The 20,666-nt window shown below is 35.1% G+C and overlaps 1 protein-coding gene across 11 annotated transcripts in view; it reads left to right on the top strand.

The window, feature by feature from the left end:
- Window positions 1-20,666, top strand: part of RIMS1 (regulating synaptic membrane exocytosis 1) — a gene marked incomplete at both ends in the record, with an annotated part of 410,367 nt that overhangs the window by 314,371 nt on the left and 75,330 nt on the right. For 9 of the 11 annotated variants that reach the window (XM_079780205.1, XM_079780201.1, XM_079780203.1 and 6 more), the window contains one exon: window positions 4,926-5,038. In XM_079780205.1, the coding sequence (XP_079636331.1) occupies window positions 4,926-5,038 (113 nt within the window). Of the gene's footprint in view, window positions 1-3,683; window positions 3,867-4,925; window positions 5,039-8,705; window positions 8,981-12,105; window positions 12,193-20,666 lie in introns of those variants that run through there. The other 2 variants (XM_079780191.1, XM_079780193.1) reach the window with 2 other exon arrangements.

The raw sequence follows: 20,666 nt of genomic DNA, 5'->3' as shown, positions 1-20,666 counted from the left end.
CTGACTTTTGTGCCTAGCTCTTTAAAACAGTGCTTCAGATTCTTTGGGGAAACTCCTCAGTAAAAGACTGACTTTTCACCCTCATGTGAATTCCACCCAGCGAACTACTAGCACCATTTCTGCATCCTATGCTAGTGGCCTCATCTTGTGGGACCTACACTCTTTATCCTAATGGAGAGATGTTTCGTCAGGACTAGTATTTAGAATTACTTGAGTGTGCATTTTATGTCGATCCAATGCTACTGGGAAGAGCTTGTTTAGGCCTGTCATGGCCATTATAGGAGGAACCATTTTGAAGATTTGACCTTAAATAGCACATGCATGTTCATTCTTTAAAAAGTCTTTTAAAAACACAACTATATTGTTAAGTTGCAACAGACGCAATTTATTGCAAGTCCACTTACTGCAACATGTCTGACTAGCCACCTAAGGTTTTGGTGAGAAATGTGTTTTATTTAAGTTCATGTCTTAAACACTAGTCTTAGGTGAAGAGAGTAGGCATGGAATGAACTTAGTGGTCGGATATGGATTTATGGATGGTGGACTAAGTCAGACATACTGAGGTTTAGTTAGAATTTTCCTCCAGAAGACTCATTGTTTTTGTTTAAAAAACATGAGATATGTATAGACATATATAGCAGATTGGATGTTCACGAAATGCCATTTTCAATATGTTTTGTTCCTTCAAACTCTCAGAAGCCAATACTATGAAATCTTGCTAAAAAATTTGATACTTGGACATATATTTATAGTTGTCTGACAAGATTAACAGTATGTCCAGGGGTGTGAACTTTCTTTTTTTTTTTTCCATTATAGAAGTATATTCTACCTCAATACGCAGAAAAGGGAGAATGTTGGGGCTCCATAGATCTGTGTGGATCTTGCCTTTACCTCAGTTTCTCTCTGTCTTTTGGCAAGTCACTCTATGATCCTGTTTTTCCATCCATAAAATAGGGATAATAACACTTCTCAGAGCTGTTGTGCTATACAAGCAAAGAACATACATATGGGTGTATGTGTGTGTGTGTGTGTGTATATATATATATATATATATATATATATATATATATATATATGGCACATTCAGCCATACAAACATACATCAAACATACATATATGTATACACACATAGCCCCAGTGCCTGGCATGTATAGATGGCTTCATTTTGATGCTCAGTAAAGAAAAGTTGTCCCTATCATTCTACTTACCTCTCATTCTCTTCTGTTCCATTCTCTATTATGGTTGTTCTTTATCTCTTTCATTCTTACATTCTTAGCCTACCATTTCATTGAAAAGATAAAGGCTCCACCGCCTGGATTCTCTCGACATTTCACTCCGGTGCCTCAGAATTTCTTGTTTAAGTCTCCTTTCCTCTTGACTAAAACAAGCTGTACTTGGGGCCATTATCTCTCATCTCTAAAACCTTGCCCTTCTCTCTTCACAGTCTGCATTCAGCTTTCCTCAGTTTCTCAGCCTCAGTTTCTCTGCCTGTGATTCAGCCTTCCTGCCACACTCCTCTCTCTTCCACACTTCTCTCTTTCAGGCAAAGTGATTTTCTGTGCCTCCCCTTTGGTCTGTGCTTTCATATTTGTTATAGTTTGGCTGATGGCAGGAACTGTTTTGTTACTAAGAGACTTTTTGCTCATGTCAGAGAAAAAAAATAGATCTGGTGAGAATTGATTAACCTGAAGTAGTACAAGCTTCTATCACTGTAAAATTAATACAAATCAGGTATGTAACTTAAGATACATACTACAAATGAAAAGACAAAAATCCATACCTTTTTTAAAGAAGCATATATACAGGGTAGGGCAAAAATAAGTTTACAGTTGTGAGTGTGGGAAACAGTTTATTCTTGTATTGTTATTAATTACTAGAGGCCCGGTGCACGAAATTCGTGCATGGGGGGCCGGGGGGGGTGTCCCTCAGCCCAGCCTACACCCTCTCCAATCTGGGACCCCTCGAGGGCAGTCGGACATCCCTCTCACAATCCAGGACTGCTGGCTCCCAACTGCTCACCTGCCTGCCAACCTGATCACCCCCTAACCACTCCCATGCCAGCCTGATTGATGTCTAACTGCTCCCCTGCCAGCCTGTTTGCCCCCAACTTCCCTCCTCTGCCGGCCTGGTCACCCCTAACTGCCCTCCCCTGCAGGATTGATTGCCTCCAACTGCCCTCCCTTGCAGGCCTGGTGCCTCCCAACTGCCCTCCCCTGCTGGCCATCTTGTGGTGGCCATCTTGTGTCCACATGGGGGCAGGATCTTTGACCACATGGGGGCAACTATATTGTGTGTTGGAGTGATGGTCAATCTGCATATTACTCTTTTATTAGATAGGATTGTATTATTTTCTATATGAACAGCTGTAAACCTACTATTTCCCCACACTGTACAGTAGTCCCTACTTATCCACTGGGATACTTTCCAAGACCCCCAGCGGATGCCTGAAACTGCAGATAGTACAGAGCCCTATATACACTATATTTTTGCCTGTACATACATACCTATAATAAAGTTTAATTTATAAATTAGGCACAATAAGAATTAACAATGATAACTAATACAATAGAACAGTAAAACAATACACAGTAATAAAAGTTATGTGAATGTAGTATCTCTCTCTCTTCCTCTCTGATAACTGATCTGATAACTGAGGTGGCTACTAAGTGACTAACAGACAGGTAACATACCTGCAGTGTAAATACACTGGGCAAAGGGATGATACCTGCAGTGTAAATACACTGGGCAAAGGGTAAGATAGGGTGGGCACGGCACGAGGTTTCATGTGCTACTTAGAATGGCATCAATTTAAAACCTATCAATTATTTATTTCTGCAATTTTTCATTTAATATTTTGGGTCACAGTTGACTGGGTAACTGAAACCATGAAAAGCAAAACTGTGGATAAGGAGAGACTACTGTAGATGTAAACATCAGTTTTTAATTAGTAATCCTTAACTCATAAATTGGCTTCATTATAATTTTGAATTTCATATTGAGATAACTGTCAGTTTATGGACAACTATATCTTTAGATATTTTTAGATATTAAAGGACATGATATCCCTATATCTGCCTTTTGCATTTAGTCAGTTCAAGGATGAAGCATTCTCCATCTCATTATGTCATTTTAATTTGTTGGACTGTTTAAAATTAACCTCAGAAAATGTCTTCCTGTTGCTATTTGGTATAGACTTTCCTATTGCAGAGTAAAAGTGGGCATAAACATTGTAAAAATATACACAGAGTTCTGCAGTGTATATTTCTTCTTGAAAGCAAGTGCTTAAAGTATCCCTGTGGTCATTATTGTAATCATACTGACACTTAAATAGGGTATCTTTATGAGCTCTTGCTCTTGTTCAACTCTGTTCTAGGCCCTAGAGATACAGCTGAGGGGAGAGAGAGAGCGCGAGCAGACAGAAGTCTCTGCCCTTATGGAACTTGTAAGAACTTTATCACAGTGAATGAGTCTAGCCTTCTAAAACCACTTGGCGTGCCTATTTGCAATAACCTATCAGTTTGAATTCAACTGCATTTCCGTCATTGTACGATGGGTTTCCTTCTGGGTTTTAAAAATAACTGTCTTGTGAGAGTAACCAGGTTTTCCTTGGACAGATGTGTTGGTGTCAAAGTTAATGTGAACCTGCTGCTGACTGAAGATCTTTTTTGACCCTAATGTTTTAGGGTTCTCCCACCATGTCTTTCTAGAAGGGGATACGCAGCCCCAAGAGCGACTGATCAGCCAGTCCTTAGGGGAAAACATCCCGCTCGCTCGAGGTCGAGTGAGCACTCTAGTGTCAGAACCCTGTGTTCTGTCCACCACCTTGCCCCCGGAGGGTCGGCGCCACCTTCTCCGCTTCTGACCAGGTCGCTATTCAGTGTCCAGCTCAGCATTCATGTCCTGCCTCCGGGTGTTGGTGTGGTGTTGTACCTTCCTGAGCACCCCACGCTGTCACTCATTATGACACCATGACTCTGAACCCGCTCTTTGTGACACTTGAACCTCTCCCACATCCTCTCTTACTTGCATCTATCTCCACTGTGCTGGTGGTATTCTCTAGTTTCTGCCAATTAGCTATCATTGACGATTAAATTTGGCTGTGTTATGTCCTTCCATCTGTTTGTGGCATATCCATATATATATATATTTTTTTAAGTATATGGAGTTCTTTATAAGAAATCATGTGGAATCGAATGTCTATTTGCTTTAAAAAAGTATAAGAAGTTTTTTTAAAAAAACATTTTACAGATGCTTAGGAAAAGCTTAGTTTTAAAGGTCTTTCGTGAAAAGAAAGTATGTTTCAATGCCAGCAGGTGGAGGTCAGCTTACTCCTGCACGGTGGTAACACATCTTCCTGCTTCTAACATTTTTATTTGTAATTACATAACATGTGTCCAAGGTTATTTATTTTTAAATATCTTTCAAGATTTTCCTATTTAAAAAATAAAGTAAATGGTGATTTATAAAAAGTCTGCAACTATAACTGTTTTTATCACTTATAAATAATTCTCAGTAAAAATGTGAATTTAATAGTGGCAGTTTAGGTAACAGCCTTTCTTAACTAATGTACCCATGCTGTGAAGATTCAGAGGCTATGAGTAGATATATTTGGTTCGGCACGACCGAAAATTGATAATCTAACAGAAAGCCACAGCTTCATGGAAAGTTCATGAAAAGAAGTGAGTCCGATTCTGCTCAGGTCGGGAATTTATTATGCAGAACTGTGTGACAGACACTGCCCTACCTCTTTTAGCCCCTTTTTGTAATACTTTTACACATATAGTAAAAAGTATTTCATTTTTCTTCCAAAGGCCTAGTTAGGGATTTTATACTGTATTAATAGTGACAGGAAGAAGGAAAAGGTTTTTGTCCGGCCCTCTTGGGATTTTATGGTTTCATCTCCCCCCTTTGTTGTTTGTCCGCAGGACACACCGACAAGGAAGTCCAGCCCACTCTCCTCCTGCGGACACTTCCTTCAGCAGCCGGAGGGGCAGACAGCTCCCACAAGTGCCAGTGAGAAGCGGCAGTATAGAACAAGGTATCCACTAAAGAGAGATCATTGTCCAAAAATCTTGGGTTTGAGAACCACCTCTTTTGATACGTCTTTTAGTCAACAAATAGTATTTTGATTACATGTAGTTTGCTGAATCCTAAGAATTTAAGTTTCTTAGAATTTTATTCCCAGCACCAAGTTATAATGGTTTATGGTGGAGACTGTGTTTTTGCTGAGTGAGTGAATGAATGAATTTTAGATGGTCCACTGAAAGGACGGATTGAGCCCTGCAGATACCTTTTTTACAAAGGACAAAGAAGGAAAATTATATTTTTAAAACCTCAGTGCACTATGGTATATTGTGTTAAAAGAAGAGTTATTTGACCATGTTTTTCAAATATGTCCTTGATTAAATACTTGATCACGTAGAAGGCTTTACTAATGTGTTTTATTTAAAATTATTTGCAAGGTCTTGAGTTTTTGTATAAATGTGATAAAAAGTGATTTAAAGTACACAGTTTAGTGTTTTGTTAACAGTTTGTGTTACTTAAACTTTCCTTTATTTAAGAATATACACACTGTGTTTTATTTTCTTGGAATTGGGTGGGGGGAGTGTTTTGATAATGGAAATAAATTCCCTAAACTATCTGGGCAAGATAATTTAAATATTGGGTTAAAATAGTCTCTGTGTCCTCCATGTGACCCAAGGTGCTATTCCATTTCTCAGTAGGTGAAATGATGTATTATCAGTACTGTATATGTTATCACATATCTTAACAGGGAATTGTTAAGCAGTTTCCTGGAATAATTTTTAATTTAGGGTTGTAATATAAATGCAGTGGATTTACATTCAAAACATGTATTATAAATCTTTAATTTTTTGAAACAACTGAAAGGTTAACATCTTGAATATTTTTTCAGCAGTGTTGGTTGTTAGCGATGTTTGCTGGTATTCCACTCTGTGTGGAGAGTGTTGGGTACCTGTTTCCTCACTGAATTGAAGTGCTCTGTTGAATGTATCACAGAATGTTAAGAGTTCTAAAAAGACAAATGCATTGTTTTCAAGACTGATATGCCAGAATTGGTAAGCGGAATACTTGGTTATAGAAAAATTAGTGTAGATTTTGAGAAGGATCCGCTTATTCATAGAGGAATGCTGCTTTGGTAATCTCTGGATTTGTATTATTTTTTAAACTCATACACCCCTTTGATATGTTATGCTTTGCTATTCAGGCTTCATATACAGGTACTTCATTGGTTCATTGGGAAAATATAAGGCTATGTGAAAGTCTGACTTTCTTTTCTAAAATAGCAATTCCCTGGAATTCTCATTCACATGTTTAATAAGCTTTCTTTTTTCTTGGGAACATTTTGAGAAGAGAATTCTTAATTTGTGTTATTAAGACTGTAATTAGCAATAGCGATAGCCTAGATGAAATGGATTTAAAATTTACTTTTAAAAAATAAAATTTGGTGTTTATGTAAATTATCCAGTCATAACTTCCTGTTGCACAACTAAACAAACTATGCATTTTGGTGTTTAGCTGCAAACTTAGTATTACTGGCCATATCTTGCACAAGATTGAAATCTAAGAAGTCATGTGTTCCTAAAATTCTTTGCATTTCCTCCAGTTACTGAAACACTTCAGGTTCAAATCAAATAAGGGTACTGCTTATAACTCTCATATAGTGAGATTATAGTTATATTATTTCTGTAAAATAAGAATTGTATCTTTGAAATCAGTTGGATTGTATGCTGGATTTGAGTGTTTAAAAAAGCTCATGTTCTATTTAATATCAACATTACTATTTATTATATTCATATTCACAGTTGTCTTTCAGATAAATCATCAATTTGTAAGGATTGAATTGAGGTGGTAAGAAAGGAGTGACTGAGGATGAAATTGGTGGCTTTATTTTGCTATTTAACATCACAAAGACAACAGTAAACACTTATTTGAGTTTCCTGAAATTCATGGTTATATAAATTCAACCTATTAAGAATATGACAACACATGTTATATCTCAGTGTTTTTCTGTAATTAAAATATATTTGGTTTATTTTATGATATGTGCTTAATATGTGCTTTGGATAAAAATGTCCATCATCTTATTACTGATTTATTTCAAACTGAACAGTCTTTGTGTATCCTAAAATATGTTTTTAACCCTTTGCACTCGCTTGCTTTTTTCTCGATTCCTTTATTCTAATGCTAACCGTGTCTAGTCACACTCGACATCCGAGTGCAAAAAGTTAAAAGTACACTTCTAATTTGACCCATGGTCTAGACAGAATTTAGCACATTCTACTGCATTGTTGTTCTTAGGGCTACAGAATTATCTTTTTTTCTTTTTGATATTATTTGTTAAACTTTAGTTCTATCTTCTTTGAAGATTAATGCAGTTTATTTGCAGTTGATTAAGGCTCTACTGCACTTGACTTCCTTCCTTCCAGTCCTCTTTTTTTGTTTGTTTTCTAATTTTTAAGAGGGTATTTTTCATTTTTTAAAAAATAATTGAGCTGATAAGCAGTTGATTGGTAAGAGCTAATATTCCAAATGGTTTAGATTCCTGAATAGTGATACAACTTCTTGTTAATGTTACAAATAATTTTATTAAAACACAGTTTCTGGATACTGTTGTCCACATTGTTGTGTCTAGGATTCATGCTGTGATTATTAGTTTGGGTTTTTGGTTTGTTTGTTTGTTTGTTTTATTTTTCTGTAATTCAGTTTTACTACTCTCTCTTTATATTATAAAAGCAATATGTGTTATTTTAAAGGCCACCATATCATTTGAAAAAGCATTTTTACTTAATTTTTTATAACATTATATTTCACAGTGTTGTTTTTTATTTAGAAATATTATGTGGAATTTATGTTAAAGTTTTGTTAGGGGAAAAGAAGAGGGTTGATTACAGTACAGATTTTGAGATACAGTAACTGAAAAAAATAGCCTTAAAATTTAGGCAACTCATATGGTATTGTGATAATTGAGGACAAAGACTTCCAAGAAATTTAACTGGTTATATTTCAATGTTGTATGCCAGTGTCACCCTTATGTAGAATGAGGCTTGAAAGCAACATATTGGTTGCATAAAAATGTTGTATGATTTTTTTTTTGTTCTCAACTGGATGTCTTTTAGAGAAAATGTATTTAAAGATTGTTCATGAATTAACACATGCTGTGCCACTTATATTTGTCTTGTTATTATATCTGCTACCCATACTCTAATGATATTCCTCTTCAGAAATACCTAGATAGGCTATTATTTCTCAGTAAGTAGTGTACCAACATGAAGGTTGATGTAAAGCTTTATGAAATGTCTAAGAAATATAATCTCCAAAGAACAATTTCACCATGACATATTTTATTATCATTCATTTGGAAAGGAAGAAAGGATTTCTTAAATTAGATATTTTCCATGTGGAAAATGTTACAGAATATTTTTCATAATGGAAAAGAAAATGCCTACTTCTAGTAAAAATGCAATTTTTGTCACTGAGTATATTAAATTTCAAATTATCTGAAGTGCTATATTTTTAAATAAAAGATGTTAGTTATGAATATTAAATATATTTTAAATAGTTTTACAATAAAAAGTCACAATGGATTAAAATTAAAATGTTTTAGTAAAATTGATGCTAAATATTTTTAATTCTTATAAAGCAAGAAAAAAATACCACAAAATATACTTTTCAAATTCCAAATGTATTAATTTTCCAGTTTCTGATTATATTTTAAATCTCTAAAATTGTATTCATTCTTTCTTTGGTTAATTTTAGAACCATATTTGAGACTTCCTCATGTTTGTCATTGTAATTTATCATGTAACGTTACATGTTATACCTTTCTATTATTCATACCATTGTGTTGATTCACATTTTCATGTCTAACTATAAATTTGCTGATTTCTTTCTTTTGTTTCCATCATTATGTGCATTTAATTCATTGAAGAACAAGAAAAATATAACTCTTCCACAAAAGGTAAATATTAATGTAACTTTTTAACCATTTAAAAGTGTTCCTTTCTTTCATAATATATGAGAAAGTTATATAAAAGTACTTATTGAAATGAGCAAAATTATTTAACAGTAGTTTTTTCCCTGCAATGATTTTATAGGACATTTGGTATCATTTTGTATTATGAGCAGTTCACGTCAAAGAAGAAACTATTAAAATTAAGAATATTTATCCACACTGACAACCAGAAAACAATTATTATTTTATATGTTTCTGTTTGTTTTCCCTGCTGTCATAGATAAGGATTTAATTCATACTTTCTGTTCAGTGGTACAAAGGAATAGAAAATCCTTGGATTTTCCCTTCTAGATAGCAGTAATCGTATTGAAGGTTTGGTTCCCACTGCAGTCATGCATCTAGGAGGTAGCTGCCAAAATATTACTCCTCATGATATCAATATTGTTATAATGCCCATCAATTCTATCTTCCCAAGGGACAGAGGAGGGAAACCATTCGGCCTGCTGTGTTGGCACATTGTTGACATCCTATCTTATTGTCTTTTGGATCACATTTGATTTTTTGGCTTTGGACTTGAGTTTCAAGTACATGCACACCTCATCCCACTCTCATGTGCCACTCACACCATTTTCTATTCAGTGTCATTTTTGTCCTGATAGTTAAATATTTGAGCATAAGTTTTTGCTTAATGAAATAAGTCTTATAATACTTAAAATTATATAATGCTTTATAATTTAATAAAATACATTTACTCAATATTTTCAGATTAATGATTGAATCAGTTTGTTGTCCATAGTAACCCTAAAAGTCCTGAGAGTAGCATCATCCCTATTATGAATGATAAACTCAGGTTAGAGAGATTAAGAGATTGACCCCTTCACACTGCTGATGAGTAGTAGAATATGAGTCCAGATGTCTTACTTTTAACCTACTTCCACTATACTAATAGTAGATTCTTTTTTAATAGAATCCCAAATACATTATCCAAAACTCCTAGTATATTAAGGTATGTTTTATGTATCTCAGTGTTATAGTGTGGAAATGTGAGCTAATATTCAGTTACTTATTTTAGTTTGAATTTACAAATATATATATATATATATATATATATATATATATATATATATATATATATATATTCTGGCATATAATGCATACTCTGGCATAATGTCTTACATACTAGTCAATAAATATATATTAATAAAAAATAAAATATTGTTCAATGTGATTAAGATGGTTTGGTCCCTAGACTTTTCATAGATTTCTGGCCACCATTCATTTTTAATTCAGATGCCAGAGACACAGATTTAGATTCTGTAGTACAACAATGGCCAGTGCATTGGTACCTAGATTTAGAAGAATTTATTAGTATTTGCAAGATAACTTTTAGTATAATAAAAGCATTAAATGTTTATATTGGAAATGAGTCATGACCTATTTCTTTTAACCAAAACAAAGAAAAATAAAATAATTCTTCATTTAGAGCTCTTACATACATATTAATACTAGCCAAAAGTTATAATTAGCTAGTCAAAACAAAACAAAATCCCTAAGCAGTACAATTTAAAGTGTGTAGGAAGTATGCACATTTAGAGGCTCTCTACAGAGCATGTCATATAGTTGCATTTTTACAAAGTCATTGTGTCCCTGAGATGTGTCCTCACTCTGCGGAGTCTTCCTGGAACACAGGATGTGAATCTGCTTCACAGAACAGACCATGTGGCCGAAGACAACCAAAGAGGCGTGTCCCAAAATGCATCCAGGCCAGGCAGAGGATGCTGCCCTCTTCTTGGGGATATGCTTAGCCACAACAAGTTTGAAAAGACAAAAAGGATAGAAGCAAGTTCAGGAAATATTTCAAAGTCAAATCTTAGGCTCACATACACCAAAAGAAAGAAAAGAACTTGTTTTTCATAGAAACCCTGCTGCTGTGAGCTGATCTTTACTAGGTTCGATCATATTGGAGAATTCACTTACCTTGAGTGCTCCCAGGGTAGATGAGGACAGGGGCATGCCAGACCTCGCTGACAGTACAGGATGCAGAGATCCTATTGAGAGCTTGCTTTTGATGAATTGTAGCTAAGCTTGTAGGACAACCAATGGTCCCAGTTTGTGGAGGACTCAGACGTTTCCCCAAGATGCAAGACTTTTCCGTGCTAAAACCAGGATACATATGGGCAAACTGGGGCAGTTAGTTACCTTAACTGTGTGGGACCAGTATGTAATTTTCCAGCATGTACATATTTGCAAAGCACAGAAAGAGAGGTGTAATATACTATTAACATTTTCATTGGTAAATAGAATTTAATGAGCACTCAATGTCAGTGACTCTACTGTTATATATTTATCTTGCAATAGTTTTAACAACCTTAGACATAAGTATTAATATCCTCATTTTCTAACCAAGAAAGCTAAAGTTTAAAAAAATTGAAAAATTTGACTCTTTATCAGTCATAGATTTGATAAGTGGTAGAACAGGGAACTAGCCTCTAGCCTCACTCCAGAGACCTTGTTCTCAACCATTTTGCTCTAACAGGTTCTCCAACATTCAAACAGCATTCATTAGTGTCTACCTTGCCTGCAATACCACATACTTATGGTAACACTATGCGCACAACTGTGAGGAAGGTATCATCTCCCGTTTTATTAGGAAGAGGATCAGAGGGGTGAAGTGGAATGCCAGAGTAACAAAGCCGTTGTGAGGCAGAACCAGGTTCTGACTCCACAGCCCAGGTTCTGTCAAATGTCCGTGTTGCTGTGACATCCACCACTCACAACACCAGTATCTGGGAGGGGCCCACGTAGGGGTCCTACCTGCCCCTGATGACCTGACTTTTCACCACGCAGCTAAATCTTCCAATACCTGGCTTGCCCTCAAATTACCATGCAACTTGAAAAAACAAAGCCAGTGTATTTGAATAAACACAACACATTCTTGGGGTTGATAAGTTAACTGAGGAACTGTAAATGTTCATATTACAGTTTATCTCTTACCTGCCGCTTTTGTGTTAAAATTAAAAGTGGAAAGACCATATCATTTAAGGCTTCACAAACTGCTTTGTAGGCATATTTTAAATTATTCATTCTAAAAGTAAGCCAATTTTTCCCTCTCTGCTACATTTCTTGGACAGTTTTAAAGAGCCCATGAATGTAGTTTGGGGGCATCGAAATAATGATATAAGAAGATCAATACAGAACCAGAAATTAAATGACTTCAGGTGAGAAAAAAATGTTATTATTATAATAAATATCTAATTTATATGCCTTTAGGTATACGTGCATTATTTTTGGCTTTTGGAAGCAATTTTGAATTATAACAAAACAACATACTATTTTTTTTACAAATATGAATTTCCTTTATCATGAGAACTATGTTATTTATACACAGAGAATAAAAGGTAATTAGACGTCAAGTGATTAAAGGATTTGAACAGGAACAAAAAGTTAATAGCATTTTTTGCTTTTTGTTTTTCTGTTTCAGTAATAAAATTTATAATTATTATTGTAACAAGGTAATAAGGGTATTTAAGGACTGTCTCTAGTCAAGTATATTTTAAAGTGCAGGTTTTTATTTAAAATGCTCAAATAAATTATCTATACTTGAAATATTGGCAAGAACAGTTTGAATGCTAAATCATACAAAATATAATTGCTGTAGAACTATTAGCATTAATCTTATTTAGTTGAAGTTCATATAAAAATTATTTAATAATTTTCTGTTGCATTAGTTATTGTATAGATGGTATTTGCATAACTATTTTAATAGCATACCATGCTTGTGAAACACACTGTAAGAACAAATGTTACTTGACTTTTGCTAATAATAAATAACTTGTGTGTTCTCAGGAACCAGCATTATTTTAACTACCATTAAGTAGAAAAGGATTTCAATTTTATTTACATATTTATTATATGCATACTTAGTAGATATTAGACCAGGTAATTCATATCCTGTTATTGTATGTAAAGATTTTGAAGTTTCAAGTTTCTTAATTTTCCAGGGCAGTGCTTTTCTTGAACACTTCTTATGAATATTTATGAATGTCTACCCATAAATATTTAGAGCTCCATTACTAAAAATGTCTATTTATCCTTTTTTTTTCCCCCCACAAACTGAAATTGTAGTTGTCATTTTGGCCTTCTCTTTAAATTTTAGAGATATAGAGGGTGAAGCCCTCTGGAGGAGTCAGTGCTATTTTAAAAACCCATATAAAACAATTCAAAACTCTTGTTTATTTACCCTATTTTCTGTCCTGCTGATTCAAATGTGGTTATTTATAATAGTACTACAGGCTTTTAAGACTTCAAGGTATTTAACACATATTAACCAAACTTCAATTTGCAGGAAATGCCCTGTCAAATAGTACAGGTTCACCCTTTCCTCCTGAATTTGTAGAGGGAAGTGTTGAGGAGAATAGAAGGCAGCCAGATGTCTAGCCATGGTAGGCATTTTGATTTTTTTTTTTCTTTATAGATATACTAGAGGCCTGGTGCATGAAATTCGTGCACCCAGGAGGAGTCCCTCAGCCCGACCTGCGCCCTCTCGCGGTCTGGGAGCCCTCAGGGGATGTCCGACTGCCGCGGAGGCGGGAGAGGCTCCTGCCACCACCGCTGCACTCACCAGCCATGAGCCCGGCTTCTGGCTGAGCAGCGCTCCCCCTGTGGGAGTGCATTGATCACCAGGGGGCAGCTCCTGCATTGAGTGTCTGCCCCCTGGTTGTCAGTGCATGTCATAGCGATTGGTTGTCCCGCCGTTTGGTCAATTTGCATATTAGCCTTTTATTATATAGAATATGTCTCCTAACTATTGTAATTTATTTTATAGACTGTAAAATATGTGAACATTTTTACTGAAAAACAATAGGGGAGAGACCATCAAAAATCGATGTTCAATTTAACATTTGTGCCACATCAAACCTTTCAAGATTTTGTTAACACCAGTGTAATTGGAATAATGAGTACTTATGGATAAATAGTTAGAGATAACTTGGATAAACAACAAGATGCCTCAGGGAGTGATTTTGTTATTTCCCAGAGAATTCTTCGTTGCATGGGCTGCTTTTCTGGAAGATCATGTTAGCTGCACCTCTGGAGGAGTCAGTGCTATTTTAAAAACCGAAATGCATTTTAAAGAGCTATTTACCCCTGTGTAACACAAAAGGACGAGGTAAAATGACAGATCCTTTTATCAAGAGCCTGGTTTTCTTATCTGTCAAATATCTGACTAGTATTTTCAGTGTTACCCTGGGGCTTGGCAGTTTTGACAACGAAAGTGATGTCTGTGGTGGGAAATCCTGAGTTTTATTTTCGACAGTTCAGTGAAAATCAGCTGCTAAAACAAGAAATAGTCTTGTGGTTTTGGCTACAGTGAGATTTGAGAAATTATGTATACAGTTTACCTATTTCACCTATGCCAGCATTCCAATTCAATCATCTACCAAAACACAGGTTATTTTCTTTAAAAGCTCATAAGACAACATGGTATTTTTAATTGATGTGTGTTATTGTTGCGTTTTATGTTTCTTATGCTAGGTAGATGTTATCTTTGTTTTATTGTTTATATTATTATAGTAAAGTCTTTTACATCCAAAGAATCATACAAGGGCACAAGGGAAACAATTTGACATATTTCTACCCTTGCAAATTGAAATGCATTTTATTCTAGGAAAATGACCCAGAACTGAGGCATTACATGTAGTCAAAATATTTTAAATATTCAATCTTTATGTACGTATACTGTATGTGTGTAGTGGGCATATACCTATTATATCAAAGTTGCTTATTTTCCTTCTGTGACTCTAAAAATAAAAATACACATGCAAGGAATATGGTATATTTTAATTGGAAAATAAACAACAGAACATAATAATATAAAATACAAGTGGTCATTTTTTTCTCTTAATATATATAGTCTTGGTAATTGGCAAATTTAAAAATGCTGGATATTAGGAACAGAGTAAAGAGAGCATTGTAGTTTTCCATTTTTTGAAAATATGAAAAATAAAAAAAAATTTACTTCACCAATACCAGTACACTACTGAACTAATATTAGAATCATAGACTAAAACAGCAGAAGGTTACTCTAAGCGATCTCTTCAGTTTATAAATAAAAACTCCATAGTGGAGAGATATATCAACAATTGACCAAGGCAGCATTGATGAATGATGATGGGTCTATGCTGAATCTCTGCTTAGTTATTCCCAGTCTTGGGTTGTTACCATTTTGCCCCATTGCTTCCAGGTGTATGAAGAATGTCCATCTTAACAATGTATATTCCTCTAAAATCTAGAAAACTGTGAGTACAGACTAGTATTAGCTTTTGAATTTTCAAGTATCTTCCTATCCAGGCATTGTATTTTTTATACTGGTTAAAGACTCAGCAATTTGTATCATCATCTATTACTTTTTAATCTTGATGTTTTTCATATTATACTAGGGGCCCGATGCACGAAATCTGTGCAAGAGTAGGCCTTCCTTCCCCAGTCTGCCAGCAACGGCTTCCTTCTGGCATCTGGGACCCAGGCTTCCCTCTGGCTGCCAGCAGGCACCCAGGACCCGGGCTTCCCTCACAGCCCTGGCTTCGTCCGGAAGGTCATCTGGAAGGACGTCGGTCTAATTTGCATATTATGATTTTATTATTATAGATTATTTCTTATATTTGAGTTCCCACTATCAATGATTTATTTTTAATAAAATGCTTCAGAGAGGGATTTTTTTTCAATGCTGTAAATAACTAAGGCATTGTAGGTGTTTCATTCATTTAATTCGTTCTACCTTACAATTTCCAGATATGCAGTTATCTATCATTGCTCTTTCTGAGTCATGCATTGGAACAAAGATGGGGCTCCACTACCACCGAACTATTGTTGTGTTGCTATGCAGCAAGAAAGCAGAGGCATTCATTTTTCTATTCCTACAGTATGATAGCATATTGTAGTTAACTGGACAATCTTAATTATTCTGTCCAGATATTATAATATATCACTTTTGACACATGTACTAGCTAACCTTGTTATAAAATAAAATACTCAAATATTTTACCTTAATATATTTAATAATATTTATACATTTTTATTTTACATACATATTTCACCTAAAATACTTGAAACTATTGGAAAGTTTAACAATATATCATATGGATCATTCTTTTGCCTAGAGACACAAACACTTGAAATTTTAAATTAATGTTAATTTCTAGATGCATAGAGAGAATTGTGAAATATTTAAGGAATTTGAAGATCAGAAAAACCTAATTTTATATAATTGTAAATTTACGAATGATATTTTAAATATGTGAATATTTAAATTTTAAATTATAATGATTGGAAAGTACCTATATCTATAATATTGATTACATTTTAAAGCAAATTACAAATGACTGGTAAGTCAAAAGAGTTTCCCAGAAAATAACATTCTCTTCTCTATGGAGGAGGTTCTATAGAAATTTTTCTATGATGGGTTAGGGAAGATTTACTAATGATCCTTAAGCTTTTTTATTTTTTCTTTAAGTCACAGGATTCTTTAATAATCTTATGAATGAAATAGATACAGAAAAATTCTTATAGGCATAAACAACACTTGTAAATGATCTCTGCTTGTTCATAGATTCATCAAAGATCAACCATATCAATAGATTGGGAATTTATTGCAAAGCATGTGACATGAAAGAATTACTTTAATCTATTTTTGTTTGTAATAATATCTAATACTTTTTATTAGAAATTTATAATAGATTATAACAGACTTTTAAAATTTTATTAACTTTTCTCATCTGCATATATTAATCAAAAGTTGTTCTTGTTGAATTATGAAGAAAAAAATAACTTCATAGGTATGGTTTTAATTTAACCCCTAAAAATAAGTTCCAGTTTATACTTTCTTAATTGTAATTGTGAGTTTATTCTTGGCATATGTAGATTTATCTGATATAAATGCCAGAGTTTCAAATAACAATTTATATAGAGTAAAAGTGATCTAAAGAAAATGAGTTATGTCCAACAAATATTGTGTAGGTAAATAAATACCTGCTTTCAAAAAGCACAATGTATTCAATGTCAGACACATCATTCAGCATGTAGAAGGTATAGTGAAAAATTCCAACTTACAAAACACTCTTATAATAAATAATTATACCTCACAGGCTAAGAGAGATAAATTGTTTATGCTACTGTTGCGATTACAGCTGAAGTAGTCTTTAGCACAGAACACATCCTTATCTTTTGACTGTATTATGTATGTAAGCTATATTTTCATTAAAAGGGTAAATAGACTCAGAGACATAGAAGCATGAACAGACTGTTGAACCTCAGAGGGAAGCCAGGGGAAGGTGGGTGGGAAGAGATCAACCAATGAACCTGTATGCATATATGCATAACCCATGGGCACAGAAAATGGGGTGGTAAGGGTCTGGGAAAGGAAGGTACAGGAGCGGGTTGGAAGAGGTTAATGGGGGGAAAAAGGAGGACCTATGTAATACTTTCAACAATAAAGATTAAATAAATTAATAGGTAAATGAAATTACATAATAATTATATCTATAGAAAATAAGAAGGGTTTTTAACTAATATTAGAGTTTTGAAACTTTTAAAAAAATTCCTCAATTTTTGTATCTTTTTTTGTAAATAAATAGCTACTGGTATTTTAGTGATTTTGTTAGTTTAAAATGTGGCCAACATTCAGAATGTTCCTAAAATGTGAATATAATGTAAGGATTTGTGGGAGAATTGGAAAACATTTTATTCTATATTTCAATTTTTTTACTGACATTAAATTGTTAAAATAATATAAAATTTTAGAATGATAATCAGTAGTCATTCTTTTTACAGTAAGATACTTGAGCTCTCAGGGCTGTGGTTATTCTTACTTATAGTGAGATACTTGACAGGTAATCATATTCCAAGAATTCAGTTCACTTTTAATTATCATGAAATGTTATTATTTTCTGCATAAATCATGGAATCAGGTCCAAATTTGTGATAAATATTCTGTCTATACATTTGTCTTACTACTTAGATTGACATACCAATGATCTAGAAAAAAGGGTAATTTTATTCCACAATATACAGTATAGTAACTATGATTTTTTGCTGGAGAGTCAAAGGAGATTTACTCATGATTTTGTGTCAAGATTAATTTGGAGATTTTCTTTCTTTGACAGATTAAAAGATATCAACTTTCATTCTTTAGGAATAAAGGTTCTCTACATACAAGGGTGGGCAAAGTTGCGAGTACACGAAACACAGAGTGTATTCTTATAATATATATATATATATATTTTATATACTAGAGGCCTGTTGCACGAAGACTCGTGCAATAGACCTTCCTTCCCCTGGCTGCCAGCACCGGTTTTCTTCTGGCAGCCGGGACTCAGGCCTTCACTCTGGCCGCCGCCTTCAGTCTTCGTGACAGCCAGAGCCTTCAGTCTTCGCTCCAGCCGGAGCACCGCTCCTGTAGCTCCCTCCGCCCCTGCTCTCCCCCTCATAGCAGGCGTCCTGCCCCGCCCGGCTGCTCTGTGCCTGCATGCATGCTGCCCAGAGGCCCGGAGCAGCTGGGGCGGGGCCTCCATATTTGTTTGGCTAATTTGCATACTCACTCCTGATTGGCTGGTGGGTGTTGTGAAGTGATGGTCAATTTGCATATTTCTCTTTTATTAGTGTAGATTATATATATATATATATATATATATATATATATATATATATATAAATAAATAAAAGGCTTAGTGACGGTCCGACTGTCTGGCCGGCCGGTAGGTATGACCCACACTGACCCCCAGGGGGCAGATGCTCAACGTAGGAGCTGCTGAGCTGCAGTGACGTGGCAGAGGGGCCAGGCAGAGGGACCCCACCTGCCAGAGGGACCCTGCTCACTGCACAGACAACCTTGGAGCCGTGGCATTGCCCCAGGTGCGGCCGTCTGGGGAGGGACCGCAGGAGGTTGGCTCCAGGGCATGTCCAGCCTGTCTCGCCCAGTCCCGCCCCACAGGCCACCTTCTAATTAATTTCCTTTCAATGTGCATGAATCCCTGCACTGGGGCACTAGTTTATTAAATATTGTATTATGTATTGGTATTACAACTGTAAACTTACTTTTGCCCACCCCTGTATATATCATTTTTGAAAAGTAAAAGTGAAGTTATTTAAAACCATTTTAAGATTTAGTTAGGCTACCGCTCTTATGATTTAGGTTTTTTTGTTTTTCTGTTTTGTTTTTTTTATCTATCTATCCTCACCTGAGGATACGTTTATTGATTTTGTTTTTTAATTTTTTTATTTTTGTTGAAAGTATTACATAAGTTTTGCAAAATAAAGATTTAAATGTAGCCATGTCAGAAGCTACGTAATCCTGTTTAGAGAGTTGGGGTATTGTCCCAGCAAGGTTAACTTACCAGAACTGCTTCAAGACAGTAGCTCTTGGGAAATAAACTTTTTAGTGTCCAGTTACCATCCTCCCTAAGGATTATATTGTACTTAAAATGAAGGTTACAAACCTATGGGCTAATCAATGTCAGATCATTCTTAAAATAAAACTAATATCATTTGGTGAGAAATTTAAGCTAATGTTTTAATCTGTTTTCATCTCAAGTAGAGATTACTTTGAATTGTTTTAAGCTTTAATTATAAAGTACAACTGGTTATCACAGTGCATTTGGCTCTTCAAAACTCAAAGACTGAGAAGGTACCCAGAGGTACCCACACCATAAGCAGAAGGCAGGGAACAGATATTTATATATTTTCATGTATTGCATATGGCTTTCTATAAATAGAACAGGTTTTTCAATAACTTGTTTCAATTCCTTATTACTCTCAATTAACATTTTGCTTTATAATATTCATTGTCGACTTACATGTTGCCAAGTAATTAATACATTTGTGAACTGCTTTTCTCAAGATCTCCTTGAACCATCCTTTAATCATTAATAGTTATCATTTTCTGCCTCTGAAGTCAACATTTTCAAAGCAAGCATGTATCATTGCTTAATTCATATAACTGTGATGTTAGGGATTGATATTTTTTATCTAATTTACTGAATTTAAACAAAGCTAAACCTAACTGGTGCTAAAAGTATGATTTAAACATTTAACCTCAGATTTCAAACTGTGTATTTATCTCTTAGACTATTAGTCTATACTTGAACACACAATAAAAACTATATATTTAGTTAATTTTTAAGATGGGTATCAGTTTCTCTTATCAGAGATGGTAGGCCCTGTGTCAGAGGCAGTGGGATCACTGCATGAGCACTGCTGCTATAAGTATGATTCAGTTTACGACAGCGGGGCAGACTGAGAAGCACGAGAAGTTGTAGGTATATAAGAATGAGTCTTTATTGCAGAAGCCAGTGGCCACGTAGCCCTCAGACAACAGTCTTTCACAGCAATTCTATATAGGCAGCCGTATATAGGCTGGTAAATACATCTTTCCTACAAAGCAGCATTAATCTCTCTAACTACAGCTATTACCTGAGCAGCTGCACCCTGCCCTCTAGACCCACTGCCTCACATTGTACCGGTACCTAAGCTCTCTGGCCCAGCAGCTTCTCCTGTCTGCCTGCACAGCACACTAGCTGATCTCTGTAGCCTCACATAGTAACCACAGTAACCACCTCTGAGCTTCACTCGCCCAGCACACAGGCTGGTTAACATAGTAGCTATATCTGAGCTAAAAGCTCAGAGAGAGCTCAGATATAGC

The sequence above is a fragment of the Cnephaeus nilssonii genome (assembly GCF_951640355.1).
Source record: "Cnephaeus nilssonii genome assembly, chromosome: 9".
Classification (NCBI taxonomy): Eukaryota; Metazoa; Chordata; class Mammalia; order Chiroptera; family Vespertilionidae; genus Cnephaeus; species Cnephaeus nilssonii.
The sequence above is the reverse complement of the archived record's forward strand: the minus strand, read 5'-3'. Positions and strand labels throughout refer to the sequence as shown.